A 27,521-nucleotide genomic window follows, 5' to 3' on the forward strand; every position below is an offset into this window, starting at 1 on the left:
CCTTATTTATTTTCATTTTGGATGATCTGTCCAGTGGTGAAAGTGTGGTGTTAAAAGTCCCCTACTATGATTGTGTTACTGTTGATTTCCCCTTTTATGGCTGTTAGCATTTGCCTTAGGTATTGAGGTGCTCCTGTTTTGGGTGCATAAATATTTATAATTGTTATATCTTCTTCTTGGAATCCCTTGATCATTATGTAAAGTCCTTCCTTGTCTCTTGTAACATTCTTTGTTTTAAAGTCTATTTTGTCTGATATGAGAATTGCTACTTCAGCTTTCTTTTGATTTCCGTTTCCTTAGAATATCTTTTTCCATCCCCTCACTTTCAGTCTGTTTTTGTCCCTAGGTCTGAAGTGGGTCTCTTGTAGGCAGCGTATGTATGGGTCTTGTTTTTGTATCCATTCAGCCAGTCTATGTCTTTTGGTTGGAGCATTTAATCCATTTACATTTAAGGTAGCTATCAATATGTATGTTCCTATTACCATTTTCTTAATTGTTTGGCGTTTGTTATTGTAGGTCTTTTCCTTCTCTTGTGTTTCCTGCCTAGAGAAGTTCCTTTAGCATTTGTTGTAAAGCTGGTTTGGTGGTGCTGAATTCTCTTAGCTTTTGCTTGTCTGTAAAGGTTTTAATTTCTCTGTAGAATCTGAATGAGATCCTTGCTGGGTAGAGTAATTTTGGTTCTAGGTTTTTCCCTTTCATCACTTTAAATATGTGCTGCCACTCCCTTCTGGCTTGCCTAGTTTCTGCTGAAAGATCAGCTGTTAACCTTATGGGGATTCCCTTGTATGTTATTTGTTGGTTTTCCCTTGCTGCTTTTTATATTTTTTCTTTGTATTTAATTTTTGGTAGTTTGAATTATATGTGTCTTGGCGTGTTTCTCCTTGGATTTATCCTGTATGGGGCTCTCTGCACTTCCTGGACTTGATTATTTCCTTTCCCATATTAGGGAAGATTTCAACTATTATCTCTTTAAATATTTTCTCAGTCCTTTTCTTTTTCTTTTCTTCTTCGGGGACCCCTATAATTCGAATGTTGGTGCGTTTAATGTTGTCCCAGAGGTCTCTGAGACTGTCCTCAAATCTTTTCATTCTTTTTTCTTTATTCTGCTCTTCAGTAGTTATTTCCACTATTTTATCTTCCAGGTCACTTATCCGTTTTTCTGCCTCAGTTATTCTGCTATTGATTCCTTCTAGAGAATTTTTAATTTCATTTATTGTGTTGTTCATGATTGTTTGTTTGCTCTTTAGTTCTTCTAGCTTCTTGTTAAACGTTTCTTATATTTTCTCCATTCTATTTCCAAGGTTTTGGATCATCTTTACTATCATTACTCTGAATTCTTTTTCAGGTAGATTGCTTGTTTCCTCTTCATTTGTTTGGTCTGGTGGGTTTTTACCTTGCTCCTTCATCTGCTGTGTGTTTCTCTGTGTTCTCATTGTGGTTAACTTACTGTGTTTGGGGTTTCCTTTTCCTAGGCTGCAGGTTCATAGTTCCTGTTGCTTTTGGTGTCTTCCCCCAGTGGCTAAGGTTGCTTCAATGGGTTTTGTAGGCTTCCTGGTGGATGGGACTAGTTCCTGTGTTCTGCTGGATGAGGCTGGATCTTGTCTTTCTGGTGGGCACGTCCACGTCTGATGGTTTGTTTTGGGGTGTCTGTGACCTTATTATTTTAGGCAGCCTTTCTGCTAGTGAGTGGGGTTGTGTTCCTGTCTTGCTAGTTGTTTGGCATAGGGTGTCCAGCACTGTAGCTTGGGTTGTTGAGTGGAGCTGGCTCTTGGCGTTGAGATGGAGATCTCTGAGAGATTTTCGCCATTCGGTATGATGTGGAGCTGGGAGGTCTCTGGTGGACCAATGTCCTGAACTTGGCTCTCCCACCTCAGAGGCACTGGCCTGACAGCCGGCCAGAGCACCAAGATCCTGTCATCCACACAGCTCAGAATAAAAAGGAGAAGAAAGGAAAGAAAGTAAGAAAAAAGAAAGTTTTTAAAATAAAAAATAATTATTAAAAATAAAAAAATTTACAAGTAATAAAAAACAAGAGAAGGAAAGAAGAGAGCAACCAAACCAAAAAAGAAATCCACCAGTGATAAAAAGCGCTAAAAACTATACTAAAAGGAAAGAACAAAAAAATAAGCGGGCATACAGAATCCTAGGACAAATGATAGAAGCAAAGCTATACAGACAAAATACACACAGAAGCATTCACATACACACTCACAAAAAGAGATAAAGGCAAAATATATATATATCGTTGCTCCCAATGTCCACCGCCTCATTTTGGGATTATTCGTTGTCTATTCAGGTATTCCACAGATGCTGGGTTCATCAAGTTGATTGTGGAGATTTAATCCGCTGCTCCTGAGGCTGCTGGGAGAGATTTCCCTTTCTTTTCTTTGTTCGCACAGCTCCTGGGGTTCAGCTTTTGATTGGTCCTGCCTCTGTGTGTGGGTCGCCTGAGGGCATCTGTTCTTCGCTCGGACAGGACGGGGTTAAAGGAGCAGCTGATTTGGGGCTCTGGCTCACTCAGGCCAGGGGGAGGGAGGGGTATGCATGCGGGGCTATCCTGCAGTGGCAGAGGCCAGCATGTCGTTGCACCAGCCTGAGGCGTGCCGTGCGTTCTCCCGGGGAAGTTGTCCCTGGATCTCGGGACCCTGGCAGTGGCGGGCTGCACAGGCTCCTGGGAGGGGAGGTGTGGATAGTGACCTGTGCTCGCACACAGGCTTCTTGGTGGCTGCAGTAGCAGCCTTAGCGTCTCATGCCCGTTTCTGGGGTCCGTGCTGATAGCCGCGGCTCGTGCCCGTCTCTGGAGCTCATTTAGGCGGTGCTCTGAGTCCCCTCTCCTTGCGCACCAGGAAACAAAGACGCAAGAAAAAGTCTCTTGTCTCTTCAGTAGCTCCAGACTTTTTCCCGGACTCCCTCCCAGCTAGCTGTGGCACACTAGCCCCCTTCAGGCTGTGTTCACGCAGCCAACCCCAGTCCTCTCCCTGGGCCCTGACCTCTGATGCCAGAGCCTCAGCTCCCAGCCCCTACCTGCCCCAGCGGGTGAGCAGAGAAGCCTCTCAGGCTGCTGAGTGCTGATCAGCACCGATCCTCTGCGGGAATCCTTCCGCTGCCCTCTGCACCCCTGTTGCTGCGCTCTCCTCCGTGGCTCCGAAGCTCCCCCCCCCCCGCAGCCTATCCCCCATCTCTGCCAGTGAAGGGGCTTCCTAGTGTGTAGAAACTTTTCCTCCTTCACAGCTCCCTCCCACTGGTGCAGGTCCTGTCCCTATTCTTTTGTCTCTTGTTTTTTCTTTTGCCCTACCCAGGTACGTGGGGAGTTTCTTGCCTTTGGGGAAGTCTGAGGTCTTCTGCCAGCGTTGAGTAGGTTTCTGTAGGAGTTGTTCCACATGTAGATGTATTTCTGATGTATTTGTGGAGAGGAAGGTGATCTCCACATCTAACTCTTCCGCCATCTTGAACGTCCCTTTCTGTTAACATCTTGAGCTTTGTTCTGGGGTATAGTTTCTTGGAAAAAAATGTAATCCTTTCAGGGCTTGTTTTTATGATGAGTTTAGGCAGGACTAGAGTAGCATTCAGTCTAGGGCTAATTTTCTCCACTATTTAATATATTTCTTGGTATTCTAGCCAGTACCTTGTGAATTATAAGTTTTTCCACCATGACCAATGGGAACCTGAATAACTCCCAGCCCTGTGAAGATCTGGTTATTTTTAGCTCTGCTTCATTTGGTTGGTTTCCCCCTGGCTTTGGGTTGTTTCCTAACACTTATTCACTGATTATTACTTACTTGAAAACACAGGAGTGCTCAGCAGATGTTCAGAACTTTCCCTCTGTCCAGCTGTCTCCTCTCTGGTTATTTTCCACTGCAGTGTAGCTGCCATGGCCTCCCCAGGCTCCCACCTCTGTCTGCTTAACTTAGGGAAACCTCCAGGGTCCATCTCCTGGAACTGTGACTTGGAAACTCTGTGGACAATAATCTGGAATTACCTCATTTCCTTCCACCTTCTCCAGGGTTACTATGCTTTTATTCAGTGTCTGAAATCATTGTTTCATATATTTTGTCATGTTTTGTAGTTGTTTCAGGTGGATAGGTAAAGCACGTCCTTGTTAGTCCATGTTGCAAGTAAGTATTTTCTACATTATTTTTAATGTATATTCTCTATTACTGCAGTAGTTATCTAATTTTGTAAATAAATATGCATATATTGCCTGTGTTTTAAATTTTTTGATAGGTATCTTTTCTTCTAAACTGTATTTAAAGGCTACAGTTCTGGAGTCTTGCTACTCAAAGTATGGTCCTACACCAGATACATGAGTATCAGCTACAGACTTATTAGGCAGAATCTCAGGACCCACCCCAAAACTACTGAATCATAATCTGCATTTTAACAAGATCACCAGGTGATGCATATGTCCATTAAAGTTTGAGAGGAACTGGGCCATTCTGAAAGTGGATTGTGCTCTTTCACGTGGATGGGATTTTGCAGTCTGTTGTAGATAGGCTTTTGTGGGTTAACTTTTTTTTCCTTCGTATGTGCTGCTGTCACTACTATCTAGTTCGCGAACACCTTCACCATGGCAAAAAGAAACCAGGTACACATTAATCAGTCGTTCCGCATTTCCTTAGCCCCAGTTCCTTTCAGCCACCAGTCTGCTTTCTGTTTGTATGACTTTACCTTTTCTGGGCATTTCATATAAATAGAATCATACAATACGTGGCCTTTTGTTTCTGTTTTATTTCACTAAGCATAATGATTTTAAGGTTCATCCGTGTTGTAGTATACATCAGAGTTGAATTGCATTTTATGACTGATTAATTGTGTAGTATTAATATACCACATTTTGTTTATCCATTCATCAATTTATGGGATATATGAGTATTCGCAGTTTTTTGGCTATTATGAATGATGCTGTTGGAAACATTTATGTACAAGTTTTTGTTTGAACACATGGTTTTACTTCTCTTCAGTATATACCTAGGAATGGAATTACTGGGTCGTGTTTAATTCCATGTTTAACTTTTTGAGGAACCACCAAACTGTTTTCCACACAGCTGCATCATTTTATTTTCCCAGCATCATTTTATGAGGGCTTCAATTTCTCCATATCCTTGCCAACACTTGTTACTACCTTTTTTTAAAAATTGATTATATAGTAAATTTATTTTATGATTGTTTTAAGTAAAAACTTTTTTAATGTGGATTTTCAGCATAATACAAGTTAGTCAGAATAATACAAAGCATTTTTAAAGGTGAACTAATTAGGTTTCTGAAAAGAATTCCAGAAAGAAAAAAAGCACAATGAGGTTACTTATTTCTAGACAAGATTAAGGTTCTCTGGGTATTAGTATAATCCTATATTATGTGCATTGTTTTTAGATTCTGATCATGTGAAGTTTATTATTTTTAAATTATTTTTTCTTCCAGTTTTATTGAGATACAATTGACATGTAGCACAGTGTAAGTTTAAGGTTTGCAGCATAATGATTTGACTTACATGCATCATAAAATGATTATCATAATAAGTTTGGTGAACATCCATCATTTCATATAGATACAGAATTAAAGAAATAGAAACATTTTTTTTTCTTGTGATGAGAAAGAACTCTTAGGATTTACTCTTTTAACAACTTTTTTATGTAATCTTCAACAGTGTTAATTATATTTATTGTAGTGTACATTACATCCTTATTACTTATAACTGGAAGTTTCTACCTTTTGACCATCTTCATCCCAACCCGCCCCCCCCGCCCCGACCTGTGGTAACCATAGATCTGATCTCTTTTTCTGTAAGTTTATTTTGAAATGTAATTGACCTGTAACACTATGTTCGTTCCTATTACACAGCATAGTGATTTGATAATTCTATACATTTCAAAGTGGTCACCACAATAAGTCTGGTTACAATATGTCACTATAAAAAGATATTATGTAGTTATTAGACTATATTCCCCATAGTGTATGTTTCACTCCCATGACTCATATATTTTGCAACTGCAAGTTTTTACCTCTTAATCTCCCTTACCTATTTCTTTCCTCTGCTCACCATCCTCCCCTCTGGTGACTACCTGTTGGTTTTCTGTTTCTATAACTGTTTCTATTTTGTTGTGTTTGTTCATTTGTTTTTTAGATTCCACATACAAGTGAAATCATACAGTATTTGTCTTTCTCTGTCTGACTTATTTCACTTAGCACAATACCCTCTAGGTCCATCTATGTTGTTGCAAATGGCAAGATTTCATTTTTTATGGTTTAGTAATATTCCATTGGATATGCATATACCACATCTTTATCCATTCATTTATTGATGGGCACTTGGGCACAGGCGTTCCCTTTTGTCATCCTCACCAACACTTGTTTCTTGCCTCTTTGATATAGCCATTCTGTCAGGTGTGAGGTGATATCTCATTGTGGTTTTGATTTGCATTTTCTTAATGACTGATGATATTGAACATTTTTTAATGTGCTCTTTGGCCTTTTTATGTCTTTGGAGATACGTCTGCTTAAGTCTTTTTTTACTTGTTCATTGGGTTGTTTGTCTTGTTGAATTGTGGTAGTTGTTTTGTATTCTGATACTAATTCCTTGTCAGATATATGATTTGCAAAACTTTTCTCTCATTCTGTAGGTCATCTTTTCACTTTCTTGAGTGTCCTTTCAGGTACAGATGTCTTTAATTTGACGAAGTGCAGTTCATCTGTTTTCTTTTGTTGCTTGTGTCATTTTTAAGAAACCGTTGCCTAATCAAGGTGACGAAGATTTACACCTATATTTTCTTCTAAGAGTTTTGTAATTTTAGCTATTATATTAGGTCTTTGATCCATTTTGAGGGTTTTTTATTTTTGTAGGTCCAACTTCATTGTTTTGCATATGGATATCCAGTTGTCTCAGAATTTGTTGAAAGACTGTTTTTTCCCCTCAGTCTTGGCATCTTTTCAAAAATCAATTTGAGCTTGCAGGTTAACTATTAATAATTTATAATATATTTTATTTCTTCATTATGGAGAAATTACAGCTTTCCTATTGAGCAGCTGAATTAGGTATTCTTAACAGTGATCACCTAAAGAGTAAAGAAGATCATAGAGGAAGAAAACTTAAAAATGGCTCCAGTCTCTCTATTCATCATTGCCTTTACCTTGGCATAATGGTGGATATATTTCATGAGTTCTGGAATATTGTCCTTTGGGATAGTCAGGGCCTATCTGGTTATTGTATATTAGTCTTTCCAGACCTTGGCTTAGGTGTAACTCAAAATTTTTCTCTTTGCAGGGGAGTTAGACAAGTGAAGCTTTGGATCTTAGATTATCATTCTAATGGCATCAGCCAATTGCAGATTAGTCTTGATCTGTTTCCGAGATTCAAACACATTATGGTCAGGTACTGCCCTAGTTCTGTCCAGTGGAGTAGGACTAATTTTTTTATTGGTCCACTTTTCAGAAGGTGCTGAAGTCAGAAGTTAGTTTCCTCCTAAGGCACAAATATAGAAGAGGTTTGACTATTTTTAGTTCAGTTATTTTATCTCACTTAGAAAAGTGTACAGTAGTTTGGTGCATTATCCATTTAAAGGCAACATATATAGTCATTAGAATTCTGGGCATTAGTGTAACTTTGCTTTCATTTTTCCTACAAAAGCAGACTGATTTTCAGTATGGGAAATTTTCATGTATATACTGAAACCTGCTCTCATACTCTGGGTTAGGAGAACATAAAGAGATGTTTAAGAAATTCACCAGGTTTATAGACACTTTTGAAAACCTGGTGAGGACTGCTGTGGAAACCAGTCTGGTACTTATTCAAAAAGTTAAATGTAGAATTACTATATGACTCAGTAATTCCACTCCTAGGTATATTACTGCAAAGAATTGAAAACAGATACACAGATACTTATACATGAATGTTCATAGCAGCACTATTCACAGTAGTGAAAAGATAGAAACAACCCAGAAGTCCATCAGTTGATGAATAGATAAATAAATCTGGTTTATCTGTACAATGAAATATTACCCAGCTGTAACAGCAGTGAAGTACTGATACATGCTACAGTGTGGGTGAACCTCAGAAACATGCTGAGTAAAAGAAGCCAGACTCAGTAGGTATGATTCCATTTGTGTGAAATATCCCGTATGACTTCATTTATGTGAAATATCTCAGGTAAATTCCTAGAGACAGAAAGATTGGTGGAGGCCAGGGGATGTTGAGAGGAGGGGAGCAAAAAGTAACTGCCTAATGGGTATGGGGTTTTTGGAAGGATGAGAATTATGTTTCAGAATCAGGTAGAGGTGGTGGTTGCACAACATAGTGAATGTACTAAATGCCACTGAATTGTACACTTTAAAATGGTTAATTTTATGTTGTATGAATTTTACCTCAATAAAAAAAATGTGATGAGGTATGTATTTGTATGTACATACCATATTTTATAATTTCAGGGAGTGGTTCATGGATCTCAGATAAAGATTTCCCCTAGGGATTCAAGGACTTAAGGTAAACTCCAGCTTTAGCTGGTAACTGTAGCAAGTATAATATTTTATTTATAAATCTGGTGCTAGGGTTAACATTTTGGTACCAGATTATCTATGTAGTTGAGTAGTTTTCTGGCCCTGATGGTTTTTTATTTTATGTAAAGCTTTTTTTAAAAGCTTTATTATTATGTAATTTAAATATTATTAAACTCACCCATTTAAAGTATATAGTTCAGTGAGTTTTAATAAATTTGTACAGTTGTGCAACCCTCTCCAGTTTTAGACTTCCATACATACAGTTTTGTTATGTGTGTTTGCTTTCAACCTACTCCCACCTCCAACCCTAGGCAAACACTCATCAGCTTTGTCTAAATAGTTTTGCCTTTTCTAGAAGTTTCATGTAAATGAAATCATGTAATGTGGAGTCTTTTGTGTCTTTTTTTTTTTCGCTGTTTAGAATAACATTTTTGAGGTTCATTCATGCTGCATATATCACTAGTTCATTTCTTTTTATTTATAAGTAGTATTACATTTTATGGATACCTGACATTTTATTTACCTATTCAGTTGATAGACATTTGAGTTGTTTTGTGTTTTTGATCATTTTGAGTAGTTCTGAGATAAACTCTCATGTACAAGTCTGTGTGTGGACATGTTTTTATTTCTCTTGGGTAGTATCTGTAATTGCTGGGTTTTATGGCAAATATATATTTAACTGTTCAGTAAATTGCCAGACTGTTTTCCAAAGTGGCTGTACCATTTTGTATTCCTACCAATAATGGATGAGGGTGCCAGTTTCTCTATGTCCTTACCACCTCTTGTCATTATCTTTTTTGATTATACCTCTTTTAGTGGGTATATAGTACTGTCTCATAGTGGTTTTGAATCTTTACGATGACTAAAAATGTTAAGTATCAATTTCCTGTGCTTATCTTAAATGAAATACCCGTTTGTATATCTTAAATGAAATATCTATTTCAGTCTTTCGCTGATTTTTAAAATTGAGATGTTGGTCTTACTGCATCATAAATAATTCTTTAAACTATCTTAATGGTATCTTTTGTAGAACAAAAGATTTTTATTTTGATGTTCAGCTCAGTTTTTTCTTTTATGGATTGATTGATTATGCTTTTGATGTCAATACTTAAGACATTTTTGCCTATCCCAATATCACAAATATTTTCTCTTATATTTTCTTTTTGAAGTTTATAGAGCTTAGAGCTATGATTTCCTTTGAATTAATTTTTATGTATGATGTGAGGTAAAGGTGGGGTTTAAATTAATCTTTTTGTATGTGGATAATTGTTCTAGTTGAAAAACTTATTTTTCCACTAAATTACCTTTGAATTGAATTGACTATTGAATTCCTAGTGAATTGACTATAAATGTATGGATTTGGTTTTGGACTTCCTATTCTGTTGATCTCTGTGTGTATCCTTATACCAGTACCACACTATCTTGATTATTGCAGCCTTAAAGTCAGTATTGAATTTAGGTAATTAGAGTCCTCTAACTTCAGTCTTTCTGAAAATTGTTTGGACTCCTCTAGGTCCTTTGCATTCTTCAATAAAATTTTAAGATTAGTTTGTTAATTTCTACCAAAAAAGACTACTTGCATAGGGATTGTGTTGAATTTATAATTTGGGGAGAATTTTCATCTTAACATTATTATAGACTCTTCCAGTCCGTGAGCATGGTATATTTCTTCATTATTCACATCTTCTTTGATATCCCTCAGCAGTATTTTGTAGTTTCAGTGTACAGGTCTTACATTTTCATAAATCTCTTTCTAAGTATTTTATTGCTTCATGCTATTGCAAATGGCATTCTTTCTTAAGTTCATATTTGTATTGTTAATGACTTGTATACTGAAGTACAGTTTATTTTATTTTTTTAAACATCTTTATTGGAGTATAATTGCTTTACAATGGTGTGTTAGTTTCTGCTTTATAACAAAGTGAATCAGCTATACATATATCCCCATATCTCCTCCCTCTTGCATCTCCCTCCCACCCTCCCTATCCCATCCCTCTAGGTGGTCACAACGCACCGAGCTGATCTCCCTGTGCTATGCGGCTGCTTCCCACTAGTTATCTATTTTACATTTGGTAGTGTGTATATGTGCATTCCACTCTCTTCGTCCCAGCTTACCCTTCCCCCCTGCCCCACACCGTGTCCTCAAGTCCATTCTCTATGTCTGCGTATTTATTCCTGTCCTGCCCCTAAGTTCTTCAGAACCTTTTCTTTTTTTAGATTCCATATATATGTGTTAGCATACAGTATTTGTTTTTCTGACTTATGAAGTACAGTTTATTTTTATATGCTGATATTTTATCTTGTCACTTTGTTAATATACTTGCTTACTAACAAGTTTTAGTAACTTTCATATTCTATAAGATTTTCTGCATAGGTGGGCATATTGTCTGTGAATAAAGACAGTTTTTGCTGCTTCTTTCTGATATGTTATCCCTTCAGTTTCTTTTTCTTATTGCATTGGCAATATCCAGTACTTTGTTGAATAGTAGTAGTGACGGTAGATATCCTTGTCTGTTCCTGATCTTAAAGGAAGAACATTCAGTGTTTCACCATGAAGTGTGATATTAGCTATAGTTTTTTCCTAAGTGCCTTTTATCAGGTTGAGGAAGTTCCTTTCTATTCTTAGTTGGGAATAAATGAAAAAAATTTAAAAACACCTATTTGAATGGCTATTATCAAAAAGACGAGAGATGACAAGTGTTGGCAAGGATATGAAGAACAGGGAAACTTTGTGCACTGTTGTGGGAATGTAAATTGGTACAGTCACTATGGAAAGCAGTGTGGAGGTTTCTCAAAAAATTAGAAATAGAGTATAATCCAGCAATCCCACTTCTGGATATATATCTAAAGGAAATGAAATTAGTGTCTCAAAGAGATATCTGCATTCCTATTATTCACAATACCCAAGACAAGGAAACAACCTATGTCCATCAACAGATGAGTGGATAAAGAAAATGTGATATCTATCTGTCTGTCTATATCCATATACACACACACTGTTGATCACAATGGAAAATTATTTAGCCATCAAAAAAGGAAATCCTGCTATTTGTGACAGCATGAATGGACCTTGAGAGCATTATAAGTCAAATAAGTCAGAGAAAGACAAATACTGTGTGATCTCACTTTCATTTGGAATCTAAAAAAGCTGAACGCATTGAAACAGGGAGTTGAATGGTGGTTGCCAGGGGCTGGGGCGGACAGGGTGGAGGAGGCAGGAAGATATTGATCAAAGGAAACAAATTTCCAGTTATAAAATGAGTACGTTCTGGGGATCTAATTTAGAGCATGGTTATTATCTTTAAAAATACTGTATTATACACTTGGAAGTTGCTAAGAGAGTAGATCTTAAATGCTTTTACCAGAAAAAAACCAAAAGGTAATTAGTGAGGTGATGGAGATGTTAATTAACCTTATTGTGGTAATCATTTCACAATATATATGTGTAACAAATCTTACAGTATATAGTTTAAACTTATACAATGTTATATGTCAATTATATCTTAATAAAGCTGGGAAAAATAAGTGTATTGAGGATTAGAAAAGAAGCACTGTATTTTATCAAATCCTTTTTCCATCTATAGAGGCAAGGATATGGTATTTGCTTTTTACTCTGTTAATGTGGTGTATTACATCAATTTTTTTTAAACCATCCTTATATTCCTGAAATAAACCTGGTTTATGGCACATGATCATTTTATATGATGTTGCCAGTTTCAGTTTGCACATATTTTGTTCTGGAATATCTTTGAATCTTATCTTCATGAGAGATTTTGGTGTGTAATTTTCTTTTCTTACAAGGTCTTTGACTAGGTTTGATACCATGTTAATACTGACCTGATAATATAAGTTGGGAAGTGTTCCCTCCTGGTCTGTCTTCTGAAAGGATTTGTGTAGTTTTGGTATTTTCTCTTTAAATGTTTGACAGAATTTACTAATGAAGCCATCTAAACCACCTAGGCTTTTCTTCATGGGAAGATTTTTTAATTCCTAACTCAGTTTGCTTTCTTCTTGAGCCAGTTTTGGTAATCTGTGTCTATCAAGGAATTACTTGAAGTGGAATTAGATTGATTTTAGATTATTCTTCCTGTCTAATGTGTTTAAAACTATAATTTTCTCTCTTAGTACTGCTTTACATGCATCCCATAAATTTTGGTAGTTACATTTTATTTTAAATTCAATTCATTTTTTAGTTTCTCTTGGTTTCCTCTTATGTTTACTTTTCAAGCATTTGGTGATTTTCCATACACCTTTCTGTTTTGGTTTCTAATTTAATTTCTTTGTGGTTGGAGAAGATACTTTATGATTTCTGTAATTTGATTTAATGATTGATGTGGTTGATTTTGTTGTTTTTCAGTAATGTGTCTCATGTCTTAACAGGCTTCTATTTAACAAATATTTTTTAGTATACTATTTTAATTCCTCTGTTGATTTTTTTTTTTAGCTTTGAGTTATGTTTTTAGTGATTACTCTAGGGCTTACAGTATACATTTTTAACTAAATCACAGCCACAGTTTCTGTAAAATATTGATACCTTGCTCTAATATTTCTTCCTCCTTTTTTTCTGCTATTTTTGTCACATGTATTTCAACTATATGTTATAAATCCAGTGTAATACAATGTTAAAGTAATGTTTTTGCTTTAAACAGTCTTATGTTTTTAAAAATATTAATTGAAAAAGAAGCATAAACCCTATATAGTCTTGTATTTACCCACATATTTATCATTTTTAGAACTCTATTCTTTTCTCTGTATTCAAGTTAAAGAATTTTTTAAGAATATTTCTTCTGGGGTTGATGTGTTAGCAGTGAATTTCCTCAGTTTTTATTTGGAAATGTCTTTATTTTGCTTTTATTTTTGAAAGGATAATGTCACTGAATATGTAATTCTTGGTTGACAGTTTTTTTTCTTTCAACATTGGATACTCATTTGGCTGACATTGTTTCATTCTACTCCATTATTTCCCATCAGAAGTAAGCCTTAATTATGATGGTATTCTCCTGTTATGTTTTGAGTTGTTTTTCTCTTGCTGCTTTGAAGACTTTCAGCAGTTTGACTATGTTTCTAGGTGTGATTCCAAAGTTTTTCATGCTTGGGTTCATTGTGCTTGTGGTATGTATAATGTTTTTTAAAACAAATCTAGGAAGTTTTTTTGTTGTTATTTTTTCAAATATTTATCTTGCGTCTTTCTCAGTTTAGAACTTATGTTGGGACACTTGAGGTTGTCACATAGATCTTTGAGTGTCTGTTTATTTTTCTTCTATTTCTCTCTTTAGATTTGATAATTTCTATTGATCTATCTTCATATTTAGATACTTTCTTCTGCCATCTCAGATCTTCTCTTGAGCCACCTAGTGGATTTTTCATTTCAATTATTGTACTTTTCATCTGTAGAGTTTTCATTTGGTTATGTTGTTACAGTTTCAGGTGTCTGTTGAGATTGCCTATTTGTTGAATCATTGTCCTATTTCCTTTAATTCTTAGAACATGGTTTCCTTACATTTTTTGGACATGTTTGTTATAGCTTCTTTGAAGTCTTTGTCTGCTAAGTCCAACATCTGGGCCCACTCAGTTTCTCGTGACTGCTTCTTTTACTTAAGTATTGATCACTTTCCTGTTTCTTTTTACATCTTCTAAATTTTTGTAGCATCTGTATATTTTCTCTTTCATGTATGTCTCTTACTATTCATATTTGATCATGTTTGGACAACTTTTAATTTTTTAGTTGTTTATTTCACGGGGGGCATGGTTGAGATAAATTTTTTTTTAAGTAATTAATTTATTTTTATTTATTTATTTATTTATTTTTGGCTGCGTTGGGTCTTGGTTGCTGCACGCCGGGCCTTCTCCAGTTGCGGCGAGCGGGGGCTACTCCTCATTGAGGTGCACAGGCTTCTCATTGCGTTGGCTTCTCTTGTTGCGGAGCATGGGCTCTAGGCGCGTGGGCTTTAGCAGCTGTGGCACGTGGCTCAGCAGTTGTGGCTCACAGGCTCCAGAGCACAGGCTCAGCAGCTGGGACGCACAGGCCTAGCCACTCCGCGGCCTCTGGGATCCTCCTGGGCCAGGGATCGAACCCGTATCCCCTGCAGTGGCAGGCGGATTCCTAACCACTGTGCCACCAGGGAAATCCCATATTTTTATTTCCGCAAATAGGTTATAAGCCTGTTGTGGATAGGAACTGTATCTTAAATAAGGAGGATCTACCATGCTGCTAAGTTTAGTCCTGATTTCGTGGTCTATTTTTAAATACTTAACTCTGCTGAATTTTCTTCAAAAAAGAAAAACTATATTGCATCCTATTAATCTCTGCAGAAGAATTATTGGAACCTGCCTTAATTTCCAGTCAAGGACAGACTTGATGGGACTTCCCTGGTGGTCCAGTGGTAAAGAATCCACCTTACAATGCAGGGGACGTGGGTTCTATCCCTGGTCAGGGAACTAAGATCCCACATGCCACAGGGCAACTGAGCCTGCATGCCACAGCTACCGAGCTCACGCGCCTCAACTGGAGCCTGTGTGCCACAAACTACAGAGCCTGTGCGCTCTGGAACCCATGCACCCTGGAACCTCCACGCCACAACTAGAGAAGAGAAAATCCACACACCACAACTAGAGAGAAGCCTGCGCACCGCAACAAAAGAAGCTGCATGCCTCAGCGAACATCCTGCGTGCTGCAACTAAGACCCAACACAGCCAAAAATAAAATTAAAAATTTAAATAATAAATAAATCTTTAAAAAAGAAAAAGTTTGCTGACCAAAAAAATGGTCAGAAATGTTTATTTAAAAAAAAAACAACAAAGGAGACAGACTTGATAACTAATACATGTGGGGGAAGAATACATATGGATTAACTTATTTGTGAAACTCAAAAAAAATCATTTTCCAGTGTTTCCTAAGTATTTGTACTCTGTGTATGTATAAATTGACAGGCAGAGGCTCTGTAAACTTTTGGAGGCCCATCTAGAGAAACAAAGGTGTTTTACTTCCAAGGAATAGGGTAATAACCATTAGTAATCCATTGGTATTAGTAATTAAGTTACATTAACTCCAAGAGACCAGAGTTTCAAACGTTCTTATTCATTTAGACCACTATTCTTCAGATTTATCATCATTATTACTATTATTATAGTTTGTTGAAAGTAAATAGAATAAGACATTAATATTCTGCAAAGTCTATTTAAGATATGTAATTAGGGAAAGTTTGGACACAATTTATATATTAATAGAATTTTTTAAATCACATATTTCTAAAGACATGGTTTTGTAAATTCTTTATTCTTATTTGTTTTCACATTTTTAGATATGCCATTGCATTGGCCTTAAGGGAAAAACAGCGTGTAATATTTACTAGCCCAATTAAGGCCCTGAGTAACCAGAAATACCGTGAAATGTATGAAGAATTTCAAGATGTTGGTCTGATGACTGGAGATGTTACTATTAATCCTACAGCATCTTGTCTTGTTATGACCACAGAGGTAATTTATATGGTGTCTCAATTTAATTAATTTTCCTTTTAATTAATGTGGCTATTCATTTAAAACAGCTAATGTTTTATTACTTGCTCTATATCGATAAAAATGTAACATTTTACTGTCTGAGTAGATTTACTTGAAAGGGATAGAGTTCATCTTAAAACAAGTTCTAGTAATTGAATTTAGTTGTAAATTACCAATATTTCTGTTATTTGTCATAATATAGATGCAGTTTTTTCTTCACAAAATATTTTTAAAGGTGTATTGTCAGTGACATGAAAATAATTTGATGGTTTTGTATAATTTCAAGGATTTGAGTACATAGTTTCAAATATGTAGTGGCTCCTTGTTCTGTGTGATTTTTTTTTTCTTCTGTATCTGAGTGTTGATACAAATAGATGACTGACTTTTTAAAAAATGCCCAGTTATGTTTAGCTTCTTTCCATAATCATAGTTAAGTTTTGCATATCTTTGTAACATCTTACATTTTGGACATTATTAGCTGTCTTTACTAAGTACTTTTGTACATGCTTGAATTATATCCTTGCATTCTACAAAGACATGGTACGCTAGAGAGCATAAATTAGCTTCTGGTTTTTAGAGTTACCCAAAAGCATTGCTCACTTTTCATCTTGGTGCCTAAAAGTAAGTTTATTTTCCATTCTCAAAACTTTCTTGCATCCGTGGAAGATTTCTTTAACTCAGAAATCAGAATAACGGTTGCTAGAAAGCATTCATATTGTTAAGATGAGGTAGAAAAAATGGATAACAGTGTAAGATCCATTGTGTTAGATAGAAGATAACTTCAAGTTATTCTCATATTCTAGCAAGTGTAGGTCTTGGCTTAAGTGCTGTACATGCAAGGAAGTGGCTTCCTATTCAAGATAATGGATATGGAGATGATAATTCTCTCCATGGATTATATCTGATTACTTACTTGAGAAATCATTTATTTTGGATTTAGGAAAGGAATATTATGTATTTAAGAGATATGTATCTCCCTAAAATTATTTTAATCTTTCCGTTAAAAAAGAATATCCATAATTTCTTGTTAGAAAGAAGAGCTTTTGGTATGTCAGAATCCTGCTAAATCTTCTCCTTTTTCTTTAGATTTTGAGAAGTATGCTGTACAGAGGTTCTGAAGTTATGCGAGAAGTTGCTTGGGTCATATTTGATGAAATTCATTACATGAGAGATTCAGGTATATTCTGTAGTGTTGTTGAGATGTGAGCATGTATTTTATTTAAGAATGGCATTAGGTGGGGCGGAGTCAAGATGGCGTACTAGGAGGATGCGAAATTCGCGTCTCCTCACGACTAGGGCACCTACCAGGTACCAGTGGGGGACCACAGACACCTAAGGGACAGGAGGAAACCCCAGTGACCGTGTAGGATGTGGGGCGTTGGGGGAGTGAAGTGGGAGGAGAAGTGGAGGCAGGACGGGACTGGCGTCCCTGAGGGGTGGCTTGGGGAGGGGAAGGGATCCCATGCCCAACAGGGGAAATTGGGGAACCATTGGGAGGGCAGAGTATCAAAAGGGAGCATGTCCAGGTTTCCCCTGCCCAGTTGGACCCCCAGGAACTTGTTGAGATCCTGGGCCTGATCCTCTGCCCACCTAGTCTCCCTCCAGCCACGTGGGTCCTGAGGGAGTGGGAGGGAGGAAAGGGGGAGCAAAAGTAAAGGCCGGACTTCTGGGACGGCACCCCTGAGGGGTGGCTGGGGGGAGAGAAGGAGTTTCTACACCCAGCAGGACCCACCCACGATTAGGGGTCCAGCGGCAATGGGGGAGACCCCAGGGGAGATGGTGGGGGAGGCGTGCGAAAGAACAGAAGGGAACGGGGCCAGCGCTTTCCCTGTCCACTTAGGCACCAGGAAGCCTTTTGTGCTCCCAGACCTAATACTCTGCCCTCAGAGCCTCCCATCTACAGCACAGAGCCCAAGCCCCGCCACTACACCCCCACCCAAGGCCCTACTTCTACACTTGGAGAACCCCTCCAACGAGCTGGGCCTAAAACCCACCCACACACCCTCAGTCAGGGCCCTACCTCCTAACTCCTGAACCCCACACTCCAGAGGCCCTCTTTTCGACTTGCTCCCTCTCCCCTTCTGCACAGGCCCCGCCCCATGCTCACCCCACCACCCACCTAGGTCCTGCCCTACCCTAAACCCTGCCATTACCTAAGTTCCACCCCCTGCCTAAACTCCGCCTGCATAGGCAAGGCTTTTTTTTGTTTTCTTCCCTTTTTTTTTCTTTTCCTTTTTCCTCTTTTAGATTGGGGTTCTGTTTTATGTTGTTGATTCATTGCTGTTGATTCTTTTATATTTTTATTTTTCCTAATAAATCTTTTATTTTTCTAATTTTATTTTATTCTTTATACTTTGTTAGTGATCTCTCCTTTTGGCTTGTTGCCCCCCCCCCCCGCTTTTTTTTCTTCTGCTGTGGTTTTATTTTACCTTGTTGCAGTTGTAACAATTATAGTTTTATTTTTCCTAATATACCTTTATCTTTCTGATTTTATTTTCTTTTTTATTCTTGATATTGTATTGCTCCTTTTTCTTTCTTTCCTTCTTTCTTTTTTTTTTTTTTTTTTTTTTACCGTACCACGAAGCTGGCAGGATCTTGGTTCCCAGGCCAGAGGTTGGGCCTGAGCTCCTGTGGTGGGAACTCCAAGTCCAAACCACTGGACTAACAGAGAACTTCAGACCACAGGGAATATCAATCTGAGTGAGGCCTCCCGGAGGTGCTCATCGCAGCATCAGGAACCAGCTCTATCTAACTGCCTGCAAACTCCAGTGCTAGACTTCTCAGGCGAAACAACCACTAAGACAGGAATACAGCAGCACCCATCAAAAAAAAACGAAACAAATGAAATATGTTACAGACGAAGGAGTAGGGTAAAAACCTACAAGACCAAATAAATGAAGATGAAATAAGCAGCCTATCTGAAAAAGAATTCAGAATAATAGTAAAGATGATCCAAAATCTCGGAAACAGAATGGAGAAAATACAAGAAACATTTAACAGGGACAGAGAAGAACTAAACAGCAGACCAATAGTGATGAACACCACAATTACTGAAATTAAAAATACTCTAGAAGGAATCAATAACAGAATACCTGAAGCAGAAGAACGGATAAGTAAGCTGGAAGATAAAATGGTAGAAATAACTGCCAGGGAGCAGAATAAAGAAAAAAGAATGAAAAGACGTGAGGACAGTCTCAAGAGACCTCTGGGGGAACATTAAACGCACGAACATTCGAATTATAGGGGTCCCAGAAGAAGAGAAAAAGAAAGGGACTGAGAAAATATTTGAAGAGATTACAGTCGAAAACTTCTCTAAATGGGAAAGGAAATAGTCAATCAAGTCCAGGAAGAACAGAGAGTACCATCGGGATAAACCCAAAGAGAGACACACTGAGACACGTATTAAACAAACTATCAAAAATTAAATACAAAGTAAAAATATTAAAAGCAACAAGGGAAAAACAACAAATAACATACAAGGGAATCCCCATAAGGTTAACAGCTGATTTTTCAGCAGAAACTCTGCAAGCTAGAAGGGAGTGGCAGGACATATTTAAAGTGATGAAAGGGAAAAACCTACAGCCAAGATTACCCAGCAAGGATCTCATCACATTCGATGGAGAAATTAAAACCTTTACAGATAAGCGAAAGTTAAGAGAATTCAGGACCACCAAACCAGCTTTACAACAAATGCTAAAGGAGCTTCTCTAGGCAGAAAACACAAGAGAAGGAAAAGACCTATAAAAACAAACCCAAAGCAATTAAGAAAATGGTAATAGGAACATACATATTGATAATTACCTTAAATGTAAATGGATTAAATGCTCCAGCCAAAAGATGTCAATTGGCTGAATGGATACCAAAATAAGACCTGTACATATGCTGTCTACAAGAGACCCACTTCAGACCTAGTGACACATACAGACTGAAAGTGAGGGGATGGAAAAAGATATTCCATGCAAATGGAAATCAAAAGAAAGCTGGAGTAGCAATTCTCATATCAGACAAAATAGACTTTAAAATAAAGATTATTACAAGAGACAAAGAAGGACACTACATAATGATCAAGGGATCAATCCAAGAAGAAGATATAACAGTGTAAATATTTATGCACCCAACATAGGAGTACCACTATACATAAGGCAAATGCTAACAGCCATAAAAGGGGAAATAGACAGTAATACAACCATAGTAGGGAACTTTAACACTCCACCACTTTGACCAATGGACAGATCATCCAAAATGAAAATAAGGAAACACAAGCTTTAAATGATACATTAAACAAGACGGGCTTAATTGACATTTAAAGGACATTCCATCCTAAAACAACAGAATACACTTTCTTCTCAAGTGCTCATGGAACATTCTCCAGGATAGATCATATCTTCGGTCACAAATCAAGCCTCAGTAAATTTAAGAAAATTGAAATCATATCAAATATTTTTTCCGACCTCAACGCTATGAGACTAGATATCACTTACAGGAAGAAATCTGTAAAAAATAGAAACACATGGAAGCTAAACAGTACACTAGTAAATAACCATGAGATCACTGAAGAAATCAAAGAGGAAATCAAAAATACCTAGAATCAAATGACAATGAAAACGCGACAACTCAAAACCTATGGGATGCAGCAAAAGCAGTTTTAAGAGGGAAGTTTATAGCAATACAGTCCGACCTCAGGAAACAAGAAAAATCTCAAATGAACAACTTAATCTTACACCTAAAGCAATTAGAGAAAGAAGAACAAAGAACCCTGAAGTTACCTGAAGGAAAGAAATCATAAAGATCGGAAATAAATGAAAAAGAAATGAAACAGTAGCAAAGATCAGTAAAACTAAAAGCTGGTTCTTTGACAAGATAAAGAAAATTGATAAACCATTAGCCAGACTCACTAAGAAAAAAAGGGAGAAGACTCAAATCAACAGAATTAGAAATGAAAAAGGAGAAGTAACAACTGACAATGCAGAAATACAAAGGATCATGAGAGATTACTACAAGCAACTCTATGCCAATAAAATGGACAACCTGGAAGAAGTGGACAAATTCTTAGAAAAGTATAACATTCCGAGACTGAATCAGGAAGAAATAGAAAATATAAACAGACAATCACAAGCACTGAAACTGAGACTGTGATTAAAAATCTTCCAACAAACAAAAGCCCAGGACCAGATGGCTTCACAGCCAAATTCTATCAAACATTTAGAGAGGAGATAACACCTGTCCTTCTCAAACTCTTCCAGAATATAGCAGAGGGAGGAACACTCCCAAACTCTTTCTACGAGGCCACCATCACCGTGATACCAAAACCTGACGAAGATGTCACAAAGAAAACTACAGGCCAACATCTCTGATGAACATAGATGCAAAATCCTCAACAAAATACTAGCAAACAGAATCCAACAGCACATTAGAAGGATCATACACCATTATCAAGTGGGGTTTATCCCAGGAATGCAAGGATTCTTCAATATACGCAAATCAGTCAGTGTGATACACCATATTAACAAATTGAAGGATGAAACCCATATGATCATCTCAATAGATGCAGAAAAAGCTTTTGACAAAATTCAACACCCATTTATGATAAAAACTCTCCAGAAGAGAGGCATAGAAGGAACCTACCTCAACATAATAAAGGCCGTATATGACAAACCCACAGCCAACATCGTTCTCAATGATGAAAAACTGAAACCATTTCCTCTAAGATCAGGAACAAGACACGGTTACCCACTCTCACCACTTTTATTCAACCTAGTTTTGGAACTTTTACCCACAGCAATCAGAGAAGAAAAAGAAGTAAAAGGAATCCAAATCGGAAAAGAGGTTAAACTGTCACTGTCTGCAGATGACATGATACTATACATAGAGAATCCTAAAGATGCTACCAGAGAACTATTAGAGCTAATCAATAAATTTGGTAGAGTAGCAGGATACAAAATTAATGCACAGAAATCTCTTGCATGCCTATACACTAATGATGAAATATCTGAAAGAGAAATTAAGGAAACACTCCCATTTACCATTGCAACAAAAAGAATAAAATACCTAGGAATAAACCTACCTAAGGATACAAAAGACCTGTATGCAGAAAATTACAAGACAGTGATGAAAGAAATTAAAGATACAAAGGGAGGGAGAGATATACTATGTTCTTGGATTGTATGAATCAACATTGTGAAAATGACTGTACTACCCAAAGCAATCTACAGATTCAGTGCAATCCCTATCAAACTACCAATGGCATGTTTCACGGAAGTAGAATAGAAAATTACACAATTTGTATTGAAACACAAAAGATCCCGAATAGCCAAAGCAATCTTGAGAAAGAAAAACAGAGCTGGAGGAATCAGGCTCCCAGACTTCAGACTATATTACAAAGCTACAGTAATCAAGACAGTATGGTACTGACACAAAAACAGAAATACAGATCAATGGAACAGGGTAGAAAGCCCGGAGATAAACCCACGCACATATGGTCACCTTATCTTTGATAAAGGAGGCAAGAATATACAATGGAGAAAAGAGCCTCTTCAATAAGTGGTGCTGGGAAAACTGGACAGCTACATGTAAAAGAATGAAATTAGAACACTTCCTAAACCATACACAAAAATAAAATGTATTAATGACCTAAATGTAAGGTCAGACACTATAAAACTCTTAGAGGAAAACATAGGAAGAACATTCTGACATAAATCACAGCAAGATCGTTTTTGACCCACCTCCTAGAGAAATGGAAATAAAAACAAAAATAAACAAATGGGACCTAATGAAGCTTAAAACCTGTTGCACAGCAAAGGAAACCATAAACAAGACCAAAAGACAACCCTCAGAAAAGGAGAAAATATTTGCAAATGAAGCAACTGACAATGGATTAATCTCCAGAATATACAAGCAGCTCATGCAGCTCAATATCAAAAAAACAACCCAATCTAAAAATGGGCAGAAGACCTAAATAGACATTTCTCCAGAGAAGATATACAGATTGCCAACAAACACATGAAAAGATGGTCAACGTCATTAATCATTAGAGAAATGCACATCAAAACTACTATGAAGTATCACCTCACACCGGTCAGAATGGCCATCATCAAAAAATCTACAAACAATAAATGCTGGAGAGGGTGTGGAGAAAAGGGAACCCTCTTGCACTGTTGGTGGGAATGTAAATTGATATAGCCACTATGGAGAACAGTATGGAGGTTCCTTAAAAAACTAAAAATAGAACTACCATACGACCCAGCCGTCCCACTACTGGGCATATACCTTGAGAAAACCATAATTCAGAAAGAGTCATGTACCACAATGTTTATTGCAGCACTGTTTACAATAGCCAGGACAAGGAAGCAACCTAAGTGTCCATCGACAGATGAATGGATAAAGAAGATGTGGCACATATATACAATGGAATATTACTCAGCCATAAAAAGAAACGGAATTGAATTATTTGTAGTGAGGTGGATGGACCTAGAGTGTCATACAGAGTGAAGTAAGTCAGAAAGAGAACAAATACCATATGCTAACACATATATATGGAATCTAAAAAAAAAAAATGGTTCTGAAGAACCTTGGGGCAAGACAGGAATGAAGACACAGAGGTAGAGAATGGACTTGAGGACATGGGGAGGGGGAAGTGTAAGCTGGGACGAAGAGAGAGAGTAGCACTGACATATATACAGTACCAAATGTAAAATAGATAGCTAGTGGGAAGCAGCTGCGTGGCACAGGGAGATCAGCTTGGTGCTTTGTGACCATCTAGAGGGGTGGGATAAGGAGAGTGGGAGGGAGATGCAAGAGGGAGGGGGTATGTGGATATACATATGCATATAGATGATTCACTTTGTTATGCAGCAGAAGCTAACACAACACTAAATCGTACTCCAATAAAGATGTTTAAAAAAAAAGGCATTAGGAATTTTGAACAAGTAGTTGTTGATCTTCCATGTGAGTAGAGTTCTCATAAACTAATTTGTGGATAACATGATGTGATATTTCCAGTAGGATCTCATTCAGTTACAGCTTCTTAAAATAATAACTTCTGGGTGAGAAAATGCAAATTCACATTTTAAAATGGAATTAAAATTAGTTCCCTTTAAGAGAGAGCTGTCTAGTATAACTAATGTTAAAGAATTTCCAAAACTTCTAGCCTACAAAGTTAACATTCTTGATTTTTATTTATTTTTTTAAAAAAACTAAGTGCATGTTTATGGTAAAAAATAAAAGGATTATGAAGTAAAAATGAGCAAAATATTTATCCCTTTACTTAAACTATTGCACTACTGTAATGGAAAAAGTAAGTTTACTTGGAGTTTTGGGTGGAACTTGGAGGGCGAAAGTTAACAAACACATTTAAAAGTTAAATGTTTAGTATGTACACACTTAAAGCTTAGTTTTTATTTGAATTAAAGCAGTGAGTTAACCTGTATTCATAGTGAAAGTAATGCAGTTTAAGAAATCATTTACCCTTTTTAAAAATTTCACTTTTGTGAAATTCATAAGATTAGGTTCTAAACAGAGTTATTTTGGTTTTTAAATCATGAGTACTGTATTGATTTGTTCATTTATGGGAGGGAAATTCTCACACGGATTTTTCCCTTTTTTTTCCATCTGACTTATAGTTTTGTTTATCAAATCTTTCTTTCATCTCTGGAGATGATGATGGTAATTTAGATGAATGATGCTATATGCTGTAGTAATGGTGTTTCTTTGAAATTCGTTACTGTGACTTTCTATAAGCCAACAACTTCTGCTTCTCTAAGTGAGATGGAAATACTATTTCCATTGTCCTGGGACTCTTGTTAGGCTGTTTGAACAGGATTCAGTTTGGCACTGCTTTTTTGCAGGCTGTTATTTCAGAGTACATTGTGTTTATAGTGGTTTAGTCTACTGACTATCTACTAAATGAATTCATGATTAGAACTAAAGTAGTTTACAGTAAGGGTCTGTGGCTAAAAATTTCCTTGTGCATCATGGTCTGTATTTCTAATTATTGAGCTTGAGAGAAAATAATCAAGTGACATTGAATTCCAAGGTGTATTTGTATTTTTCAGAGCGTGGTGTTGTATGGGAAGAAACTATTATTTTGCTTCCTGATAATGTTCACTATGTCTTTCTTTCGGCTACTATTCCAAATGCTCGGCAGTTTGCTGAATGGATTTGCCACTTACATAAACAGGTATTTTCTTTCCCTTTTTTGATGTTTTCAATATTTAAAATGTTACAAGTTGGCCTTACTATATCCTGTATTTTCTTTCCTGATGCTGCCTAGAATAAAGAAGACATTTTAATGTGAAGGTACTTTTTAAATCGAGCAAGCTTATCAAAATCAACCGACTAATTTTTTTATAAGTGTGAATTTTCTGAGTCCCATCTCAAACCCAATACATCAAAATCTCTGGGAGTAGGGTCTTGGGTTTTGAAATCTTTAACTTTTAAATGCTCCCAAATTGATCATGATGACCTACCAGGTTTGGAAACTACTCTATCTATTCATACAATGAACCACGAGTACACAGTAGAGAATTTTCTCTGAGACCTCGGTACTGGGAAAAAGCTGGGCATTTCCTGAGAGTGTGATTTGATTGTTCTCATGTGAACGCAGACTTTTTACTGACTGTATTTCCTTTTTGCTTTTCTAGTCTAATGTTAGCAGCATTAAAGGACCTTATAAGAAGCTTTTGTTCATGTGTACTAAATTTATTCTTGGTTTTATTTTTCTGCCCTTATTTTTCCTTTATACCAGAATGCTGACAAATTTATTTTTTATCCATTTATAAGCTCTCTAATGGTATTTTTGTAACATCCATGTTGCTTCTGTAGGATAGAAACACAGTGGATCTTCTGGAGGAGTTAGATCAACCTGCTGTTTTAGTAAGGCTTTGAAAAGTCTCTGTGGGCTAGAAAAGTTCCATTTTACCTCAGGGAGCATTCTGTGTCACCATTACTGCTGCTTCAGAGAAATTGACGTCTTCTTTAATTATGGCATCACAGGTCTAGGGTATGGATCCAAGATCATATGGAAACTCAAATCATGTATTGATACTTATCCCTGATTAGGGAATTAGTAAAATTGAACAGATGGTAGTATAATTTGATAGACCTCATTTTTCCCCATTTTTCTCTTCCTGACTTAAGGGTTTTTTTAAAAAACTTTTTTCTTTTTGAAATGTTGAATTCAAAAGTTTGTCTCCTTAAGGTCTTTTAGGTATGTCATATACATAGTAGTATTTTGAAGAAATAAAATATATGGTTAATTACTTTTCTTTGTTTTTACAGCCTTGTCATGTAATTTACACAGATTATCGGCCTACTCCGTTACAGCACTACATTTTTCCAGCAGGGGGAGATGGTCTGCACCTTGTGGTTGATGAAAATGTAAGGGAGTAATAATAATTCTTATATCTATAATATCATACTTTGCTGTTTATACCCATTTTTCTTTAAACTAGAGAAGAATGGCAGAGATCTGTTTTTTTTCTTAAGTAGTTTTGTGGTCCAGAGTTATTGTTGGTTTTTTGTGTATGTATTTTTATTTCAAAAATTATATTTAAGACTCGTATTTTTTAATGCATGAATTAGATTTCCTTCCTTTTCCAGTATTTTTTAAATGCCTTGAGAATAAGGGGCTCTGGACATGTTTCAGATATGTTTTGCTTTTCCCAGTTATATTATTATATTAAATTATTTATTATTTGAGGAAGCTTTGTTTTGAGGTATGAAAAAATATTTGCATTATGATTAGGTATTAATGAAGTTACATAGAAAAATTTTGTGATTCCAGGGTGACTTCAGAGAAGATAATTTTAATACTGCGATGCAGGTACTTCGAGATGCTGGTGATTTGGCAAAAGGAGATCAGAAGGGGAGAAAAGGAGGAACCAAGGGTAATTTGGAACTTTGTTTTAAGAGAATTTTACATGTAAATTGTATTTTCAAATTACATTTTTGGGTTTTTTTTATTTAACTTTTTTCACCTCAGGGAGCTGTATAAAGATCTAGATAGTGTATGATAAAATTGGATGAATAAAGGTTTAATCTCTTTTTCCTCTATGACATTTACTGAGATATAGTTGATATACAATTCACCCATTAAAGTATACAATTCAACAGTTATTAGTACATTCACAGAATTATGCAGCCATCACCACAGTTTTTTTATTGAGGTACAATTCATGTATCATAGAAGTCACCATTTTTAAGGGTACAATTAAGTGGATTTTAGTATATTCACAAAATTGTGGAACTACTATCTAATTCTAGAACATTTTCATTAACTCAACAAGAAACCCCATACCCATGAGCAGTCATTCTTCATTTACTCCCAACCTCTTCCCCACCACCCCTCAGCCTTAGGCAATCACTAATCTACTTTCTGTTTCTATTTTCCTTTTCTAGACATTTCATATAAATGGAATCATGATATATGTGGTGTTTTGCAACTTAGCTTGTTTTCAAGGTTCATCCATGTTATAGCATATGTCAGTACTTCATTCTTTTTTATGGTCAAATAACATTCCATTGTATGATTTTACCACATT

At 36.6% G+C, this 27,521-nt stretch overlaps 1 protein-coding gene across 1 annotated transcript in view; it reads left to right on the plus strand.

Moving 5' to 3' along the window:
* Positions 1-27,521, plus strand: part of MTREX (Mtr4 exosome RNA helicase) — a 130,230-nt gene that overhangs the window by 17,958 nt on the left and 84,751 nt on the right. The window contains exons 6-10 of the mRNA XM_061188945.1: positions 15,789-15,963; positions 17,071-17,161; positions 25,035-25,159; positions 26,260-26,358; positions 26,765-26,867. Of these exons, the coding sequence (XP_061044928.1) occupies positions 15,789-15,963; positions 17,071-17,161; positions 25,035-25,159; positions 26,260-26,358; positions 26,765-26,867 (593 nt within the window). The remainder of the gene's footprint in view (positions 1-15,788; positions 15,964-17,070; positions 17,162-25,034; positions 25,160-26,259; positions 26,359-26,764; positions 26,868-27,521) is intronic.

Source organism: Eubalaena glacialis, chromosome 4 (genome assembly GCF_028564815.1).
Source record: "Eubalaena glacialis isolate mEubGla1 chromosome 4, mEubGla1.1.hap2.+ XY, whole genome shotgun sequence".
In the NCBI taxonomy this organism is placed as follows: Eukaryota; Metazoa; Chordata; class Mammalia; order Artiodactyla; family Balaenidae; genus Eubalaena; species Eubalaena glacialis.